Source organism: Camelus ferus, chromosome X, assembly GCF_009834535.1.
Source record: "Camelus ferus isolate YT-003-E chromosome X, BCGSAC_Cfer_1.0, whole genome shotgun sequence".
Taxonomy (NCBI): Eukaryota; Metazoa; Chordata; class Mammalia; order Artiodactyla; family Camelidae; genus Camelus; species Camelus ferus.
The window spans coordinates 46,998,213-47,019,930 of NC_045732.1; the positions used below are offsets into that span (position 1 = coordinate 46,998,213).

The window sequence follows — 21,718 nt, forward strand, 5'->3', positions numbered from 1 at the left end:
TATTGTTATAAAAACTGCAACTTCTGCATCCAGTGAACAAAGAGACATGCTGACAAGAAGCCACACAGCTAATATGCAACCTCCTCAGTTGTCTTGGACCCTGTTTTTCATTTGGACTGGCATTTTGGCAAATGCAAAAAAAAAAAGGTTGCAACTTTTTAAAATGTTCATGTATATTAATATTTTTAATTTAAAAATTTTATATTAAAGAAGTTTTTGCATTAAATAACCCCATCCATATGATATAAATTTCAGGAAAATATAATTCAAGAAAATAGTCTCTTTGGGCAATTTAATATTCTGATTAATTGAACTGTTCATGTCCATGCTTCCCACCTTGTTGAAAAAAATCTTTTAACGATATATCAGTCTATTTAATTGCCTTATTGAGTAAAACACAGTGATTCTAACTGAATCTCTTTTTAAAAGTCATTAGCTTCTCAATGTTTCTTGTCCAGCAGTATAGAAGTTTGTATGTACATATGTAGGTATATAGGTATGTAGGTATGTATGTATGAGCATTATCTGAAAGTGAACCACTGATGTTGTTTTTTAAACTAAATCCCATTATCTGCCAAATATCATTTCCTTCTTTATCCTAAAAACTCACAGCAGAGAACTCTTTCTGTTTTGTGCAGAACAAAATTTTTTTCAAAAATATCTATTGTCAAAGATGTATACTTCATTTTTCCTTTCTGCACTGCAGAAGAGATTGTAATAATCCGTTATTTAAAAAAATAGGAGTACTGGAGCAAATGTCTAAACTGCACTTCAAAATGTGAATCAAAGCTTTAAAAATTCATTAAGCTAATATTCAAAAGTAAAACTTCTTATACCTTGTTTGCTAGGTTTACAGCACTGATAGCCTTATCATAATATTCTCTGTCGTCCCAATCCAAATAAGTAGTGGCTAATAACCGTAGAACTTTAGCCTATAATTAAAAATAGAGAAAAAAAAAAAAACACAGCTGAGGGTTAAACTGCAATACAACAGCTGACTAGCACTCACACAGTGACAGGCATTTCTCAAACATAAGTCATCATTATAAAATAACATTTCCTTAAGCAACCACGTAGTCTTGGGATATGCCTCATCATTATGTTACCCACATCAAATACAGTCTAAGAACTTTATAGTAATAGCTTATTTAACTTTAATATAATTCTGTTAATATAATTATTTTCTTAACAGTGTTTTAGTGTTAAAGTACTTTATCATCTCCACTTTAAAAATAAGGAAATTAAGGCACAGCAATATTTAATATAATCATCTTGCCACCTACTGTACAGGTAGCATTGTATTAGGTTTCCATTAAAAGAAAGAAATAGAAAGACATAATCCCTCTCTCAAAGGCTTTATAGCCTTGTTGAGACTAATCAATTGTATCAAGGGCACATACACCACCATTTCAGTAGTAATAGATATACTTTCCTATAGAGATTTCTCCCAACTCAACCAATTTTTAAAATTAGTAAATATTACTGAATTAAGTCAGTTTCTCCAGCCAGGTCTACATTGATAAGGGGAGTAATTCTAGTCAGAACAGACATATTTAACTACACATTCATATTTTGGGGAAAAAAGGCCTGTTTCAATAAAGATTCTGCCTCTAAGTATATTGACGACAGTAGGACCACGCAAAGGTGGCCTTCTAACTTAAAAAAAAAAGTTAAGCACATTACAGCCCTGTGAATCTATAGAAATGACATTAAGTGTGTCATACCTTTGAGTTCCTTAATTTAAAAACTAAGATGGAGATAATGTACTTAATGTCATTATTGTTATTGTGGAGCAACTCTCAACTTATAAACTCCCCGAGAGGACTCTGATGGAGTAATATGGCATCTCTGAGAAAGACTGTAACTATTTCATAATAGTAAAAGGGTCAAATAATCAGAAAGATATAACAAAATGGATGAATCTCAAAACTATTAATGTTAAGCAAAGGAAGCTAGACATAAAACAGTACATATTGTATGATTCCATTTATACAAAGTTCAAGAAAAGTCAAAAATAATCTACAGCAATAAAAGTCAGAATAGTGGTTTTATCATGGGGGTAGGGATGCCTATTAGCTGGAAAGGGGTCAAAGAACTTTCGCAGGTAATGGAAATATCTGTATCTTGATCTGTGTGGTAGTTACAAGACTATACAGATATATTAAAATTCATCAGGCTGTAAACATTTACGATTCATGCTATTTAGTATATATATACATACATGTATACATATTACATGTATACATATTCATTTCAAATTATATATTTTTTCAATTACATATTACTAATATATGTATATATATGTATGTATATATGTCACATCACAATAAAGTATTGCTAGCATGAAAGAAAAACTACTTCATGATCTTACTTCTCCATACACTGAAATATGAATATTAGATTTCAATCATGTGTAAATTCTATCTTCCATCCTCATTTCCTCCTCCAGACATCTTCTCATCTAGATCCCTTGCCTGGTATCCTCTTCTCCCTCCCTTTTACCTGTATGAACCTCATCTGCTTTTCAAGGCCTATCGCCTACCAGAAGGCTTCTTCAACTGTTCTAGTCAACATTAATATTCCCCTTTTCTGCATGCCTTTCTACATACTTCAGGTCACTACCACACAGTTCATCACTTATTTCTCCCAAATTCTTTAAGGACATTATGTTAAGTGATGTAAGCCACTTTTGAAATTTTAATTGAAGTATTAAAATACATTTTAAAAGTTCAAAAATCTCAGTGGTACAATTCTGAATTTTCACAAAGTTAACACATGTATGTTAACAACACAGAAATCGAGGAATAGAATATTAACAGCATCATTCTCATCTAATTTCTCTTTTCAGACACTATTCAAAATCGGGGTAACCAATATTCTGACTTCTAACACTGTATATTAGTTCTACCTACTTTTGGCATTTACATTTACAGAATCATACAGTATGTACTACTTTGTATTTTGCTTTGTTTATTCAACATTATATGAGAGAACATCCATATTGTTATGATTATTGTAGTTTATTTATTCTCATTGCTATATAATATTCCATTATGTGGCACTATCATAATATATTTTTTATTATTTATAATTGTGATAAAATACATCTAAAATTGACCATTTTAACCATTTTTAAGTGTATGGTTCAGTAGCATTAATTACACTCACATTGTTGTGCAACCATCACCACCATACATCTCCAGAACTGTTTTAATCTGACAAAATTGAAACCCTATACCCATTGAACAATAACTCCTCATGTTCCCCTCCCTCCAAACCTCTGTAACCACTGTTCTATTTTCCATCTCTATGAATCTGACCACCTAAGATACCTCACTGAAGTGGAATCATACAGTATTTGTCTTTTTGTGAATGGCTTACTTCACTTAACATAACGTCCTTAAGGTTCATCTATGTTATAGCATATGTCAGAATTTCTTTCCTTTTCATGGCTGAATAATATTCCATTGTATTCACTTGTGTTAGTTTTATCCTTTAAACATAAGCTTTTTAAGGGTAGAGACCACATTTTATACTTCTTTTTTATTCCCCATCTATCATGCCAGATTTCTCTCTCTCCCTCTCTCTCTCTCTCTCTCTCTCTATATATATATAATATATATGTACTATATATATATAATATATATGTACTTTCTACTTTTAGTTTTTAAAATAATCAATGAAAATGGAACTTCTGCAATGGTGGTATTAAGGAGATATATTGATTGATATACTGTAATAATGGTAAGAAGCAGAGATATTCAAAATTTTTTTTGCTATGGCATGTATTAAATTAGTTTTACATCAGATTTGTTTACTTAATCATATTTTACTTGATTAAATATTAAAATTAACTTCCATTCCAAGCATGTTCTAACTGGATGGTTAGGGGAAACCTAGAGTTTTTGAACATGCAGTAATAAAAGTTAAAACTTACATAGCCAAACACAATTCTAAGCACTTTACATATATTACCTCATGGGTATAAGAATCTACCTGTAGGGTAGATTCTATTAGTATATCAATTTTATAGAGACTAACACACTGAGATATGAAATGATGTGTCTAATAAATAATCTGGTCACAAATGGTGGGATAGACTATTATAATTTTAATTACAATAACATGAACTGTGTTTCTTCAACCTACTTCTATAATATTTAACATGATCCTTACCAGCATTTCTGGCTCAACAGAACTCTCATCCATCTTCCCAATATCATAGCTTTGGCTATCATTAAAAAAGGGGAAAAAATTACATGTATACATATTCATTTCAAATTATATATATTTTCAAAATTACATATTACTAAGAAGACATGGAATAATTATACTTTATTACAACTTTTCTATTTTGCACTATGAGATTATTAGCCAATTAATACACAAAAATCAATTGCATAAAAAATACTTTCTAACTTTAGAAAACCACAATTCCTCAGGATATATATCCAATAAATCAACATTGTAATTATTTTATTGCTCTTTTCCAATTGGGTATATATATACTATATTAAAATATTTTACATGTGTGTATAAGCTCTTACTTAATGGGCACATTTTTAAGTGTAAGAAATATAAATATATATTTTTACATAAAACAAATTCAGGAGTTTTCATGGAAATAAATGCTTTGCATATTTATTAAGCTTCACAACACCCTCGTGATGCACAGTATTAGTTCAATTTTGCAGCTGAATGAACCAATTTAGCAGTTAAGTGATTTCTAATATTTCCTAGATTGGTATTGAAAATGAGAGCAAGGATTTGGGGAGAAAAGAAAATTCACTTTCAGTTTTCTGCTTTAATTACCAAACCATATTATCTATGGGACATTCTGATAACCACAAATAACGTATTAATATGAGCCTCAGGGTTTCAAAACCTAAAACTTAAAAAGCAAAACAAAGATCACTCACCATAAAATTGGTATTCCAAGGAAGGATGTCAGTAAAATTTTGGTAAGCTGGACTAAATTGAAGGCATCACTTTGAAATACTCCTTTAAAAAAAATCTAAATGACCCAGAACCACCAAACTGAATTTTCAGCTTGCTAACAAGGATATAATGCTCGCCTAAATTCTAATGGCCTCATTGTAAGCCCTATCTCATAGAGGTCTCCATTGGTACATTAAACTTTCTACTTCCAGTTTTTTAAATAATCAATGAAAATGGAACTTCTGCAGTGGTGGTATTAAGGAGACTTGGATCCTCTCTCCCCAGTGAAAGAAGCACTTGCCTGGAAAAATCATTAAAACAAACAACCATTTAAGATCTCTGGAAATTGTCCTAAGGGCGTACAGCAAATGGAAAAAAATCTATTTAAAAAAGTGAATCTCAGTAAGAACAGTGAGAGTCTGTGGCATTTGAGCCATGACCCACTCCTATTCATACTAGCTCCATGTGATAGAAGCTACTCCAGATGAGTGCTGTCAAGAAAATGGGAATTCGAGAGTTGAGTGGGGAGATGAGTGAAATAGGTGATGGAAATCAAGAGGTATAAACTTCCAGTTATAAAACAAATAAGAGATGTAATGTACAGCAAAGGAAATATAGTCCACAATATTATATTAACTTTGTATGGTGACAAATGGTAACTACACTTATCATGGTGATCGTTTTGTAATGTACAAAAACATCAAATCACCATGCTATACACCTGAAACTGATATAATAATGTAAGTCAATTATACTTCAATTAAAAAAAAATGGGATGCCCTCTCCCTCCAGGTCCCAGACTCCTAGGCTATGGTTGCACCCTGGAAGAGGCAGGCTGCCAGCCTCTCATCCTGCCCAAGTCTGTGTTGCAGAAGTACTATTCTGGGTAGGCACTCAGTTTTCACTCCCAGGGTAAGGGCTCTACCCTAGGTGTAACAGCTTAAGAATATTGGGACCTTGATGGCCTTCACCCAGGCTGGCTCATTGAGCAGAGAGGTTCCAAGCCAGAAGAGCATGGTGGGGCTTAGGAGCTACCATCTCCACATCATCCACTCATATAGTAGGGGTATCACTGCAAGAGTAGCTGCCTTGCTCCTGCCTCAACTCCAGCAGTGTGGCACAGAGCTTCTGCCCAAGCAGAGAAGCAGGCAATAAAGAGGAAGAGCTCAGCATTTCTGCCTAAGAGAATTAACTTTATTTGGAACAGAGCAAGGAGAGGTTCCTGCCTAAGGACACAGTCATTAACAATGGAGATCTTGGTGCTGAACAATTAAGAGGGGGCTGGTAGCTCCAAGGTAAACTTAACAACAGATAACAGTAACAACAAGTGAAATAGCCAACCAGCCAGAAGTTTAACACAGAGAACCAGGAAAAGAGACAGTCAAGAAGAACAATCCTAGGGTCACACTCATCCCTGAGGATACAGAGGGCTATGCATGTATCTAGGCTACAACCACTCAGGAACAATCAGAGGTAAATATGCAGCTAGAAAGCATTCCTCAAGGCATACACAGATCCATCAGCAAAGAGCCTTGAGCTTGAATGGGTCAAGGGGCTTAAGCAGGACCTCTAACCAAACACTGACTGAAAATTAAGCAACTCTGATAAAGGGGTGATGGTAAGGAACCCAAGCTTAAAAATCAAATCACACTTCCAGTTTTTGGTTCCACATGTAAGGAGCTTGGAAGTCACTACTTCGTCCTAACAAGTGAGAAACCGAAAAGACTTTTACAAATAAACAACTCCTCTTGGATCCACAAGCGAGGGGAGGACACAAGGAAAATCACTGCCCCCAAGATTGGAGAGACAGGCAAATACACGGAGTTGTGGCTTATCACAAAAGAGACTCACAAGTAAAACCTGCCGAGGAAACCAGCGCCAGGGCAGGAAATTGAGAACTGCAGTTGACAGACTGCTGGAGGCTCAGTGTGGACAAGTCTGAAAGTTAAAACTGCAAGGAGAAACAGTTATGGGAGGCTACCCATAAGACTGTCAGATTTGTCTCCACGAGCTCAACTAGATTCCCACAGTAAATATTATAAACAGACAGGTTAGGGGTTCTCCAGAGAAAGAGAACCAGGAATGACTTTCTTGACATGAGAGAAGCCAGCTTGGTCTAAGGCATTTTGTGATCTAAGCCTCGCTAGAAAGCTTGCCTTTGAACAGGTCTCAATAATCCACGATCTAACAGGAACAAAGGAATGCAGGAACAGAGAAAAGGCAGTCAACTAATAGTGCAGTGATAAAGCAGAGTCCTAGTTCTGCAAGAGATATACATAATAATGTATCTTTGAGCTCTGCAAGAATTAAGGCCCCTACCCAGGTGGAAGATAGAATGATGATGCTGACCCTCCTGACTTCAATCAACTAAAGCCTAGACTCTGTACACCTTTGCCCCAATTCTACCCTGAAATCTCCTCTGCTCAAGCCCCTTCATGAATATGCAAAAAACAAATTTCTTCTGTATAGCACAGGGAACTATACTCAGTATCTTGTAATAACCTTTAATGAAAACAAATATGAAAACAAATATATGTCTATATATGCATGACTGGGACATTATGCTGTACACCAGAAACTGACACATTATAACTGACTATACTTCAATAAAAAATTTAAAAATGAATATGCAGATACGCTTAATTTAAAACTTCCTCAATTTTGCTGTTCGAGGAGACACTGCTTTGAGAAAGATCCCAATGTTCTCTTCACTTGCTACAAGTAATAATGAATCCTTCCTTCTCCTGATCTTTGGCTTGGCTATGTCTTTTGGCTCAACAACAACAAGAGGTGAACCCAGTTTTCAGGTAACAATATTAGAGAAAAATCCCCTTAGGCTTTGGCAGGAGGAGGTGAAAAGGAACCATTTTGAAATAGCCCAGAGCACTCTGCTCTTCTTAACAAGGCCTGCTCTCAGGGGAAACTAGTGAAACAGAGTCTAACCTCCTGGGGAATTATCGGAGCCTAACCAACCTGGGGAAGAGAAATACTCAACCCTAGCCTACTCGAGCCATTCTGTACCCTCCAAAGAGTGGAGGAAAAATCTGAGAATCATGTGTGAAGTTCACAGTTCAGAGGCATAGGCTCATCAAAAGACTGAAAACTAATCATAGGACTATAGAATTGTTTCCCTCTCCCCACACCTAGCCATCACATTACTAAAGGCCTATTTATAGCAGTTCCTTTTACCAAGTATATCATGTCCAGTTACCAAGAAAAAATTACAAGGTATACCAAAAAGTAAAAAACACAATTTGAAGAGACAGAGTAAGCGTCAGAACTAGACATGGCAGTGATGTTAGAATTATCAGGCCAGGAATTTAAAATAACTATAATTAATATGCTAAGGACTCTAATGGATGAAGTAGACAGATGGGCAATGTAAGCAGAGAGCTGGAAAGCCTATGAAAGAACCAAAAAGAAATGCTAGAGATAAAAAAACACTATAACAAACATGTAGATTGACTTTAATAGACTTTTTAATAAACTTAACATGGCTGAAGAAAGAATCTATGAGCTAGAGAATCCTTGTAAACAGAAAAAGCAATGAGAACAAAGATTAAAAAAAAACAAGACAGAATTGTCAAAGGACTGTGGGACATCAGCGAAAGGTGTAATGTAAGTGTAATGGGAATACCAGAAGAAAAAAGAAAGGAACAGAGGACATATTTGCAAAAATAATGACTGAGAATTTCCCCCAAATTAATGTCCAATATCAAACCACAGACCCAGGAAGCTCAGAGAACACCAAGCAGGTTAAATACAAATTAAAAAAAAGAAAACCGTACATCTAGGCATATAATTTCCAAATCACAGAAAATCAAAGATAAAGGAAAAACCCTAAAAAAAGCCAGAGGGAAAAAAAACCACCTTATCTAAAAAGATGTACAGATAGGAATTATATCCAACTTCTCAGAAGCCATCCAAGCAAGAAGAGAGTGGAGTGAAATATTTTAAGTATTAAGAGAAAAACAGTACCAACCTAGAATTCTGTACCCTGTGATAATATCATTCAAAAGTAAAACTGAAATAAAGACTTTCTCAGACAAGCAAAAATTGAGGAAATTTGTTGCCAACAGACTAGTCTTGCAAGAAATGGTAAAAGTTCTTTAGAGAGAAGAAAAATAATATAGGTCATAAACTTGGATGTACACAAGGTAAGAGCACTGAAGAAGGAATAAGTGAAAGTAAATAAAAACTTACTTTTCTTGCTCTTAACTGATCTAACAGGTAACAGTTTGTTCAAAATAATAACAGCAACAATGTGTTCAGTAATGTGCGGATATTTACATACTTTCTGTATATCACATACATTACATATATATGTTTAGAGTAAAGTGAAATAAAAGACAGCAATGATACAAGGGGTGGAGGGAGGAATTTTCACATTATAAGGTACTCAAACTACTCATGAAGTGGTATAGTGTTATTTGAAAGTGGACTTGGATTAGCTATAATTGCATACTGCAAACTCTAGGGCAGTGATTTTCAAAAAGTTTAAAAACGAAGCATAACCTATATGCTAAGAAAGGAGAGAAAATGGAATTATACAAAATACTCAACTAAAACCACAAAAGGCAGAAGAAAAGTAGAAGACAACAATGGGAAAAAATAACAAGAACAACTAGAAAGCAGCAACAAATACGGTAGCCATTAATCTCACCATATCTATCATCATTTTGAATTTCAATCGTCTAAGTGTATCAATTAAAAGACAGAGATTGTCAGAATAGATTTTTTTAATGCCTGAACTATATATTGCATACAAGAAACCCACTTTAAATATAAAGACACATAGAGAGATTAAAAGTAAATGGATGGAGAAAAATAAACCATGCTAACACAATCCCAGGAAAGAAAGAGTAGATATATGAATTTCAGATAGAGCACATTTCAATGCAAGGAAGATTTTCAGGGATAAAGAAGGGTATTGCATAATGATTAAGGGGTCAATTCTCCAAGAACCTACAACAAATCTTAACATGTATAAGCATAACAACACAGCATCAAACCATGTGAGGCAAAAACTGACAGAATAGCAAGGAGAAATAAATGAATCTACTATTATTACTGAAGACCCCAACATCCCTCTTTCAGAAATGGATAGATAGAGTAGGCACAAAATCAGTAAGAACATAGTTGAATTCAATAATACCATCAATCAACTGGATATAATTGAAATATATAGACTGCTAGATCCATTCTTATCAAATTCATATGGAATGTTCACCAACACAGACCACATTCTGAGCCACAAAAATATACTTCAACAAATTTAGAAGTTTGAAAATTATATAATATCTGCTGTCAGACTACAATAATGAAAAGATAACTGGAAAATTCAAAAATATGTAGAGATTAAACACTACTCTAAATAACACATGGGTCAAAGGAGAAATTCAGCATAAATTTTTGAATACTTTAAACTAAATGAAAATGAAAACACAACTTATCTAAATGTGTGGGATGCAGCAAAAGCAGCACTTAGAGGGAAATTTATAGCATTCAATGCATATATTAGAAAAGAGCACACATCTAAAATCAATAATCTAAGTTTCTAACTTAAGTAACTAGAAAAAAGAGGAAATTAAATCCAAAGCAAGCAGAAATCAATGAAATTAAAAATAGGAAATCAATAGAGAAAATAAATGAAGCCAAAATCTGTTATTTGAAACAACTCATAAAATTAATAAGCCTGTTAACCAGGCTAAGAAAAAAAGAGAGAGGACACAAAATATTAGTACTGGAAATGAAACAGGGGTTATCACTATAGACCCCACAAAAATGTAAAAAGTAATAAAAGGAATATTATGAACAACTCCATGCTAACAAATTTGATAACCTAGATTAAATGAACCAATTCCTTGAAAGACACAAGCAGACAAAAGTCATGTGAAAAGAAATAGTCTGAACAGACCTATATCTATTAAAGAAATTGAATAAAAAATTAATAACCTTCCAAATTAGAAAGTACCAGGCACAGATGGGTTCACTGCTAAATTCTATCAACCATTTTTTCTTTAAGCTTTGTTGAGATATATCTGACATATAGCACTGTATAAGTTTAAGGTACACAGCATAATTATTTCACTACATACATCATGAAATGATTATCACAATAAATTTAGGGAGCATCCATCATCTCGTATGGATACAAAATGAAAGAAACAGAAAAAAATTTCTTATTTCACTTAGCATAATACTCTAGATCCATCCATGTTGTTGCAAATGGCAATATTTCATTCTTTTTTAAGGCTGAGTAATATTCCCTCATATAACAAATTTAGAAGTTCAGAAATAATACAATATATTTGTATTAGTAAAAGAATCATATTTCTAAATAACAAAAGAAGTTTAGAAATATATATATATCTTTTACTTCCTTAGATTTATTCCTAGATATCTTATTCTTTTTGATGTTATTGTAAATGGGATTATTTTCTTAATTTCTCCTTCTGAGAGTTCATTGTCAGTGTATAAAAATTCAACAGACTTCTGTATGTTAGTTTTGTATCTTACAACTTTTCTGAATTCATTAATGGGTTCTAGTAGTTTTTTGGAATGTTTGGTAAACATTTATGGATGAAATTATATAAATTCCCTATAATCTCTTTTAGAGGACAGACACATAAGGAAAACTTCCTAACTCATTCTACGAGGCCAGCATTACCCTAATACCCAAATAAGACAGACATTAAAAGAAAATGTATGGACCAATATCTTTCATGAACATAGATACAAATTCCTAAATAAAATATTAGCAAACTGAATCCAAAAAGGAATTTCAAAAAATTATATATCACGACAAAGTGGGATTTATTTATCCCAGACATGCAAGGAGGGTTCAACATTCAAAAGTCAATTAATATAATCCATCACATTAATAGACTGAAAAAGAAAAATCTCATGGTCATATCAATAAATGTAGAAAAAGCATTTGAAAAATTCCAACACCTGCTCATGATTAAAAAATAAAAAACTTTCCCCACCAAAAAAAAAAAAAAAACTTTCATTAAACTAGTAACAGAGAGGAACTCTCTCAAATTAACAAAGACTATCTACAAATAACATTCAGCTAACATCATACTTAACGGTGAGAAACCCAAATATTTTCCAGTAATTCAGGAATAAGAGCAGAATGATGTCCCCTCTCACAACTCCTTTGCAACCTCATGTTGGAAGTCTTTGCTAATGCAGTAAGGCAAAAATGGGAAATCAAGGTATGCACACAGAGAAAGAAGATACAAAACTATCTTTGTTCACAAATTACATGATCATCTACATAGAAAATCAACAAACAACAGAAAGAATCAACAAAAAAGCTCCTGGAAGTAATAACTGATTATAGCAAAGATTTCAGGACACAGTATTCAAAAGTCAATAGCTATCCTATATACCAGTAATGAACCCATGGAATTTGAAGTTAAAATGAAAATACTATGTACATTAGCATCCCAAAACTGAAATACTTAGATATGACTCTAACAAAATATGTATAAGGAAAACTATGAGTGAGGAAACTATGTATAAAATATGTGTGAGGAAAACTATAAAACTCTAATGAATGAAATCAAAGGAAAACTAAATAAATTGAGAAATATTCCATGTTCATGGGTAGGAAAAAATATTTTCAAAATGTCAGTTCTTCCCAACTTGATCTATAGATCTAATAAAATCCCAACAAGTTACATTATAGATAATGACAAAATGATTCTAAAGTTTCTATGAAGAGGCAAAAGACCAAAGAGCAAACACAATATTGAAGGAAAAGATGGAGGGCTGCTGCTAATTGACTTGAAGACTTACTATAAAGCTACAATTATCAAGACAGTGCCTTATTACAGAAATCAAAACATTGTCAAAAGAAAAGACAAATAAATTAGTGGAACAGAATAGAGAGCCCACCATAAATACAGTCACCTGATCTTTGACAAAGGAGCATAGGTGATACAACAAAGAAGTTATTCTATTCAACAAGTGGTGCTGGAACAAATGGACATCCACACATACCAAAAAAATGAATAGATACAGATCTTACATCTTTCACAAATATTAAAAAATTAACTCAAAATGCATCACAAACCTAAATGTAAAGTGCAAAACTATAAAACTACTAGAAGATAACAAGAGAAAACATACATTACCATGGGTATGGTGATGCCTCTTTAAATACAACACCAAAGACACAATCCGTGAAAGAAATCACTGATAAGCTCAACTTCACTAAAAATTTAAAATTTCTGCTTTATGAAAGACAACATCAAAGGATTTAGAAGGCAAGTTACAGACTTGGAGAAAATATTTGCAAAGGACATATCTGATAAAAGACTGATAGCAAAAACATACAAAGACTCTTAAAATTCAACAATAAGGAAACAAACAACCCAACTTTACAATGGGACAAAGTAGAAAAATCAATCAAACCAAGAGCTGATTTTTTTTGAAAGAGTAAACAAAATTGACAAACCTCTGGCCAAGTTCACGAAGAATAGAAAAGAGAGAGCACAAATAAACAAAATACGAAAGGAAAAATGGAGAAATTACAACCAATACCACAGAAATATAAAATAGCATATGAGAATACTATAAACAACTATATGGAAACAAAATGGATAACCTAGAAAAAATGGACAAGTTTCTGGAAACATACAGTCCACCAAGACTGAATCAAGAAGAAATTGACCACTTGAACAAACTGATCACTAGAAATGAAATTGAATTAGCAATAAAAAAAACTCCCTACAAATAAAAGTCCAGGACCAATGAACACATACGAATGACCAATAGGAATATGAAAAAAAATGCTCAATATTACTAATTATCAGAGAAATGCAAATCAAAACTACAATGAGGTATCACCTCACACCAGTCAGAATGGCCATCATTCAAAAATCCACAAGTGACAAATGCTGGAGAGGCTGTGGAGAAAAGGGAACCCTCTTTCACTGTTGGTGGGAATGCAGTTTGGTGCAGCCATTGAGGAAAACAGTATAGAGATTCCTCAAAAGACTAGGAATAGACCTACTATATGACCCAACAATCCCGCTCCTGGGCATATATCCAGAAGGAACCCTACTTCAAAAAGACACCTGCACCCCAATGTTCATAGCAGCACTATTTACAATAGCCAAGACATGGAAACAAACTAAATGTCCATCAACAGATGACTGGATAAAGAAGTGGTATATTTATACAATGGAATACTATTCAGCCATAATAATGACAACAAAACACCATTTGCAGCAACATGGATGTCCCTGGAAATTGTCATTCTGAGTGAAGTAAGCCAGAAAGAGAAAGAAAAATACCATATGATATCACTCACATGAGGAATCAAAAAAAAAAAAAATAAGACAAATGAACTTAAATATAAAACAGAAACAGACTCACAGACATAGAATACAAACTTGTGGTTGCCAGGGGGGAGGCGGGTGGGTAGGGACAGACAGGGAGTTCGAGATTTATAGATACTGACAGGTATATATAGAATAGATAAACAAGTTTACACTGTATAGCACAGGGAAATATATTCAAGATCTTATAGTAGCTCACAGTGAAAAAGAATATGAAAACAAATATATGTATATTCACATATGACTGAAAAACTGTGCTGTACACCAGAAATTGACACAACATTGTAAACTGACTGCAACTCAATAAAAAAATATAGGCCAAAGTTCTTAACAGATACCTCACCAAAAATGTAATACAGATGGTAAAAATAAGCCTATGAAAAGATGCTCCACATCATATGTCACCAGGGGAATGCAAATTAAAACAATCATGAAATATCACTACACACCTATTAGAATGGCCAAAATCCAAAACACTGACAACATCAAATGCTAGGTGAGAATGTGGGAGATCATAACTCTTGTACATTGCTGGTGGGAATGCAAAATGGCACAGCCACTCTGCAAGACAGTTTGGTGGTTCCTTTATAAAAACTAAACATATTCTTACCATATGATCCAGCAATCATACTCCTTGGTATTTATCTAAAGATACTGAAAACTTATGTCCACAGAAAAACTTGCACGTTGATGTTTATAGTTTTATTCATAGCTGCCATAACTTGGAAGCATCCAAGATGTCCTTCAATAAGTGAATGGATAAACTGACACATCCAGATAATGGATTATTCAGAACTAAAAAGAAAGGACCTATTAAGCCAAGAAAAGACATGGAGAAACCTTAAATGCATATTACTAAGTGAAAGAAGTCAATCTGAAAAATCTACGTACTGTATGATTCCAAATATATGACATTCCAGAAAAGGCAAACTTTTGGAGACTAAAAAGATCAGTGGTTGACAGAGACTGCGGGGAGGGAGAGATGAATGAGAGATGAATGGGCAGAGCTAGAGGACTTCCATGGCAGTGAAATTATTTTGTATGATACTAAAATGCAGTAGTGATGGATACAGTAATTATACATTTGTCCAAACCTGTAGAATGTACAACAGCAACAGTGAACCCTAAGGTAAACTATGGACTTAGGTGATTATGATGTGTCAATGTAGGTTCATCCCTAGTAAAAAAAAATGTACCATTCTGGTGAGTTATACTGACTATAAGGAAGGCTATGCATGAGTCGGGGAAGGGGATGTGCAAAATTTCTGTATCTTCCTCTCAATTTTGTTGTAAACCTAAAACTTCTCTAAAGAAATTTATGTCTTAAAAAAATCAAATTGCACTCAAAACTGGGGGGGTCTTGGAGATTGTGCACATCCCCAAGACTGCCCTCTCAGACATGACCAGAGAGAGAATCGACCAGCTACTAGCCTCTGGCTGAATACAGGGCAAAATAATAAATTCACTGCACTGGGGAAATAGTCTCTAAGACAAATACACATCCTACAGGAAAGGGTGGAAATCTAACTAGCTAAGTGAGCTTAAAGCAACCTTTGACCAATAAAGCACTTATGTATCCAGATGCAGGGGTGAACCCAAGAAAGCCATGAAAAGACAAAAACAGGAGAAAAAACTCTTAACAGTGACATTAGAGGTCACATACTGTGGGAAACATAGACTTCACTGTATTAGTCCAGTCAAGTGACCAAACAGATGACCAAACAATAAAAAGAACAATAAGTTCCAGAAGGGGGGGATGGTATCCAAACTTGCTACAATATACTATCCAAAATGTCTAGTTTTCAACAAAGTATTACATGACATTCAATAAAACAGCAAAATGTGACTCATACAGAAGAAAAGGAGCAGGAAATACAAACTGCCTTTGAGAGGTCCCACATGTTAGTTATCCTTAGTAGAAAAATATTTCAAAGCAGCTATTAGAAATATGTTCAAAGAACTATATGAAACCATATTTAAAGAATTAAAGTAAGGTATGTTGACAATGATTCATCAAATAGAGAATAACAACATATCAGTTAAATGATAGAAATCATTTAAAAAGTGGAAATTCTTGAGTTGAAAAGTACAATAACTGAAATGAAAAATTCACTAGAAGAGACTCAACAGTAGATCTGAGTGTGCAAAAAGAATAAAACTTGAAGATAGATTGATAGTGATTATACAAATCTAAAGAACAAACAAAAAAGAGTGAGGAAAAAAGAACAGTGCCTCAGAGAAATGTGGGACATCATTAAGCACAGCAACACATGCATAATTGGAATATCAGAAGGAAAGAAGTGAGAGAAAGGGATAAAAATACATTCAAAGAAATAATGGTTGAAAATGTCCCAAATTTGGTAAAAAGCAATAATCTACATATCCAAGGAGTTTAATAGTCTACAAGTAAGGTAACACACACAAAAAAATCCACACCCAGACACAGTACAGCCAAATTATTGAAAGTCAAAGATAGAAAGTCGTGAAAGCAGTAAGAGTTTCAACATGTAAAAAGGAATGCCACTAAGATTAACAGCTGACTCGGGTTCAGAAGGCAGGGATGACATATTCAAAGTGCTTATAGAGAAAAAAAAAACCGTCAACTAAGAATCCTATATCCAGGAAAATTACTTTTCAAAATGAAAACTAAATAAATACATTCCCAGTGAAAGAAAAAGAGAATTTCTTGCTAGCCAATCTGCCTTACAAGAAATACAAAAGGACAGTCTCCAGGCTGAAAGCAAGTGGCACTAGATAATAATTTGAATTCATTATGAAAAAAAAGAGTTAGTAAAATAATTAGGTAGATAATTATAAAAGACAGTAAGATTACATATTTCTTCTCCTTTCTTTTCTTATTTAAAAATCATATACACAAAAGTCCATAAAATTTTATTGTTGGGCCATTACATATGTATATATTTGACAATAACAACACAAAGAAGCAGGTTGGGATGAAGTTATAATTAGAGTAAGGAAATGACACCAAATGGTAATTCAAGTTTATAGGGATAAATGAAAAAAAAACCAAAACTGGTAATAAGAAGGTTAATATATATTAAAATTCTATAAATATATTTATGTTCTTTTATCTCTAGTCTTTAAAATGTAACCATGTATTGTTGAGTTTTAAATATATCTAGACATACTATGTATAATAATAAAAGCAAGAATAGAGAGAAGGAAATGGAGATATATAGAAGTTAAGTTTTTATATTTTACTGTAATAAAATTAGTATAAATCTGAAGTAACATCCAATAAATTAAGGTATATATTGTAAGTCCTACAACAACCAGAAAGAAAATAACTCAAAGAATATATAATCTTTAAATTGTTAAACAAATTTAAATGGTATACTATAAAATATCCATTTACAACTCAGCAATTTCACTTCTAGGTATATAAACAAAAGAACTGAAAGCCGGGACTAAAGCAGATACTTTTACATACCAGTATTCATAGTAGCATTATTCACAATAGCAAAAAAGATGGAAAAACCTAAGTGTTCATAACTTGATGGATGGATAAACAAAATGTGGTAAATCCATAAAATGGAATATTATTTATCCATAAAAGGCAATGAAATACTGATACATGCTATAATGTGGGTAAACCTTGAAAACATTACGTTAAGTAAAATAAGCCAAACACAAAGGGGCAAATATTATATGACTCTATATGAGGAACCTAAAATATGCAAAATCACAGAGACAGAAAGTAGAATAGAAGTTACCAGGGCCTGAGGGGAGTGGGAGGTGGTGAGGTATTGTTTAATGCATAAGAATTGGTTTGGGATGATGAAAACATTCTGGAAATGGAGAGTGGTAATGGTTACACAACACTGTGAATGTACTTAATGCCACTGAATTGTACACTTAAAATTGTTAAAATGGTAAACTTTGTTATATATATTTTACCACAATAAAATAAATTATTGGTTAAAAAAATGAAGTATTCATACATTCTACAACATGGATGAACCTGGAAAATATACTCAGTAAAATAAGCCAGACACAAAAAGACAATTTTGTGTGATTCCAGTTATGTGAAATATCTAAAATAGGTAAATTCATAGAGAAAGAAAGTAGATTAGCTTTCTGGAGCTAGAGGGGAGGGAAAGAGGTGGAGCTAATGTTTAAAAGTTACAGAGTTTCTGTTTGGGATGATAAGAAAGTAATAGTGGTGATGGTTGCACAATAAAGTGAATGTAATTAATGCCACTGAATTATATACTTAAAATCATTAAAATAGCAAATTTTATGTTATATATTACCACAATAAAAAATAAATTCATTAATTTTCAAAGAGACAAAAGGGGGTGGTAAAGGAGTAAAAGAGGGAAAAAGTAGTCATTAGATATATAGAAAACAAAAAGCAAAATGTCAGGTATAAATTCAATAATATTATTAAGTATAATGGATTAAACAATGCAATCAAATGGCAGAGATTTTCAGACTAAATTAAAAAAGCAAGATCCAATTACATGCTGTTGACAAGAGACACACTTTAAATTCAAATACACAAAGAGGATAATAACTCACTGGTAGAGCATATGCTTAGCATGTATGAGGTCCTGGGCTCAGTCCCCAGTACCTCCATTAAAACAACAACAATAACAACGAAGATACAAAGAGGATGAAAGTTAAGGGATGGAAAAAGATATATTATGTAAATAAGAACCATAAGTATGCTAGAGTGGCCATACTCATATCAGACAAAATAGACTTCAAAACAAACAAAAAAATGTTACTAGAGATAAAGGATATTTTATAATGATAAAAGGGCTAATTCATCAGGAAGATGTAACAATTATAAACATACATGGGCCTAACAATAGAGCCCCAAAATACATGAGGCAAAAGTTGACAAAATTGAATGGAGAAATACATAATTCAACAATGATAATTGAGGACTTCAATATCCCACTTTCAATAATGGATAGTACAACTAGGCAGAGCATCAAAAAGGATACAGAAGACTTAACACTACAAACCTACTAACCTAATAGACATCTATATCACCCTTCACCCAATAACAGCAGACTACACATTCTTCTCAAGTGTACATAGAACATTCTCCAGAATGGAACATATTTTAGGCCTTAAAAAGCCTCAGGTAATGTAATAGGATTGAATTCATACAAAGTAAGTTTTTCACCTACATGGAATTAGAAATTAAGAACTAAAAGAAGTTATGTAGAAATTAAACAACACACACCTAAATAACCAATATGTCAAAGAATAAACCACAAGGGAAACTAGAAAATACCTTTAGATGAATGAAAAGGAAAACAAAACATACCAAAACTTATGGGATGGAACTAAAGCAATGGTTAGAAGAAATTTTATAGATAGAAATAACAGTATGAAAAGTTGTCAACCTTCCACCTAGGAAAATAAAAAAGAAAGAGCAAACCAAACCAAAAGCAAGCAGAGAGGGGAAAAGTCATAAGGATTACAATGGAAATAAATGAATAGATAATTGAAAAAATAAAAGAGAAAATCAAGAAAACCAAAAATTGGTGCTTTGAAAAGATCCAACAAATTGACAAATTTTTCACTAGACTGACCAAGAAAAGGAGAAAACTCAAATTACTAAAATCAAGAATCAAAGAGGGGGGGCATCACTATTTACCTTCAGAGAAAGACTATTCCTAAGACTGGAGATCTAGTGCTTCAGCTGTGTTCCCTTGTATAAATCTCTTAATCTCTTTAAATTTCCATTTCCTTAACTATACAAAATGAAGGATCTATATCAGTCATTTTTAAGCCATAAGCAGACAAATCATTTTTTAAACAAAATCTTACAAGAACATATTACATAGGAAATTCATTAAAGCCTAACTTCTTTGAAGCAAGATGGAGATCTTAAAGCAATGTAAGTCTTCTCCTTCTCTTTACGGAGATTCTGAAGTTCTTCTGATAGAACTCAAGGGTACCACAGAAGACAGTTCCTTAATTACTGAACTAGATGATCTGTAAGAGTTCTTAGAGCTCCAAAGAGTTATCTGTAGTAAATTACCTTCTAATTAAAATTGCTATCATACAATCTGTTCTATTTCCACAAGATGGTGCTAATACATTCCATTTTCCATTAAAACATGTCTTATACATGATCATCTTTATAGTTAATAATTGTATCATAGTCTATGATTATATAATACCTTAAGTTTTCAAACTACTATTATGTTATTTATGTTATCTTCATTACAAGTCACCTACATAAGTAATAGTGCACTAATTTTTCAATTGAGGATATTGCAGCACATAGTAGTTTTAAGTGAGGGACCCAAGGTCACATAATTGATTAGTAATAGATTTTCTAATGCTAGCTCTGTGATCTTTCCCTAGATCACACTGCCTGACTATAGATATTACTGTCAAATTCTCAAGGTGTCAGGCTGAGAGCAGAAGGGAAAACAAAGCAATGAATACTAAGTAGAATTAAAACTGACACAAACTTTCCTTGGGCTCTTTTCCTAAACCATTAATATTTATGCATGTAAATACATATATGAATATTTCCTTTGTTACTTCCCTTACTTCTTTTTTAAAAAAACTTTATTGAAGTGTAGTTGATTTACAATGTTAGTTTCAGGAATACAGCAAAGTGATTCAGTTATACATATACATACATATATGTTTTTTCTTTTCAGATTCTTTTCCATTATATGTTATTACAAGAAATTTAATATAATTTCCTGTGTTATACAGTAGGTCCTTGTTGTTTATTTTATATATTGTCCTTTAGTTCTTATTAGAAGACCTCTGGTGATACATATTCCTATATAACCATAGTAAAGGCTAAAGATTAATAAATTAAAATATCTCATTAATACTGCCCTTATTGTAAACATATATTTTTAACCTATCATGGAAATTACATAATTTGTGTTCACTAACTCTTAACACTATGAATTTAGAAAAACAACACTATGATTTTTGCTAAATCCTCCTCTGGATTCCATGAGATACAAAAAGTTTTATAGAACAGGAAGACACAATTCTCTTAGCACTTGAGGATACTATAAAACCTATTCCCAACTAATAGGAAGCAACTATCATTAGCTACCTACTAAGACAGGTTTCAGAGAAATTAAAAATGGTGTTAGAAAAGGAGCTCAGAAATTACTCCTCTAACATACTGCCTACCCAATTATTTATTCACATCCAAATAATCTAGCAATAGTAAGTTTAGGCTGTGAGTGTTTTCTTTAAGAAAATATAAACTGAGAACTTAGGTCTCAGAAGGATGCTGAAGAAATTATGTTTTCTTTGAATCCTGAAGGGAGAAAAGCAACACAGAGCTCTCACACAAAGAGTTGAAAAACATTCTCATTTTTGTTAACCTACAAAGGACTCTCCTCTTCAGGAATTTATAAGAACTTAGTCTCTGACCTGTAGATTAAGGAAGTAGGGTCATTTAA

At 33.0% G+C, this 21,718-nt stretch overlaps 1 protein-coding gene across 1 annotated transcript in view; it reads right to left on the minus strand.

Moving 5' to 3' along the window:
• Positions 1–830: 830 nt before the first annotated feature.
• TEX11 (testis expressed 11) overlaps positions 831–21,718 on the minus strand; it is a 57,874-nt gene continuing 36,986 nt past the window's right edge. Inside the window, exons 7-8 of the mRNA XM_032474675.1 lie at positions 4,177–4,231; positions 831–932 (exon numbers count right to left, since the gene is read on the minus strand). Of these exons, the coding sequence (XP_032330566.1) occupies positions 831–932; positions 4,177–4,231 (157 nt within the window). The remainder of the gene's footprint in view (positions 933–4,176; positions 4,232–21,718) is intronic.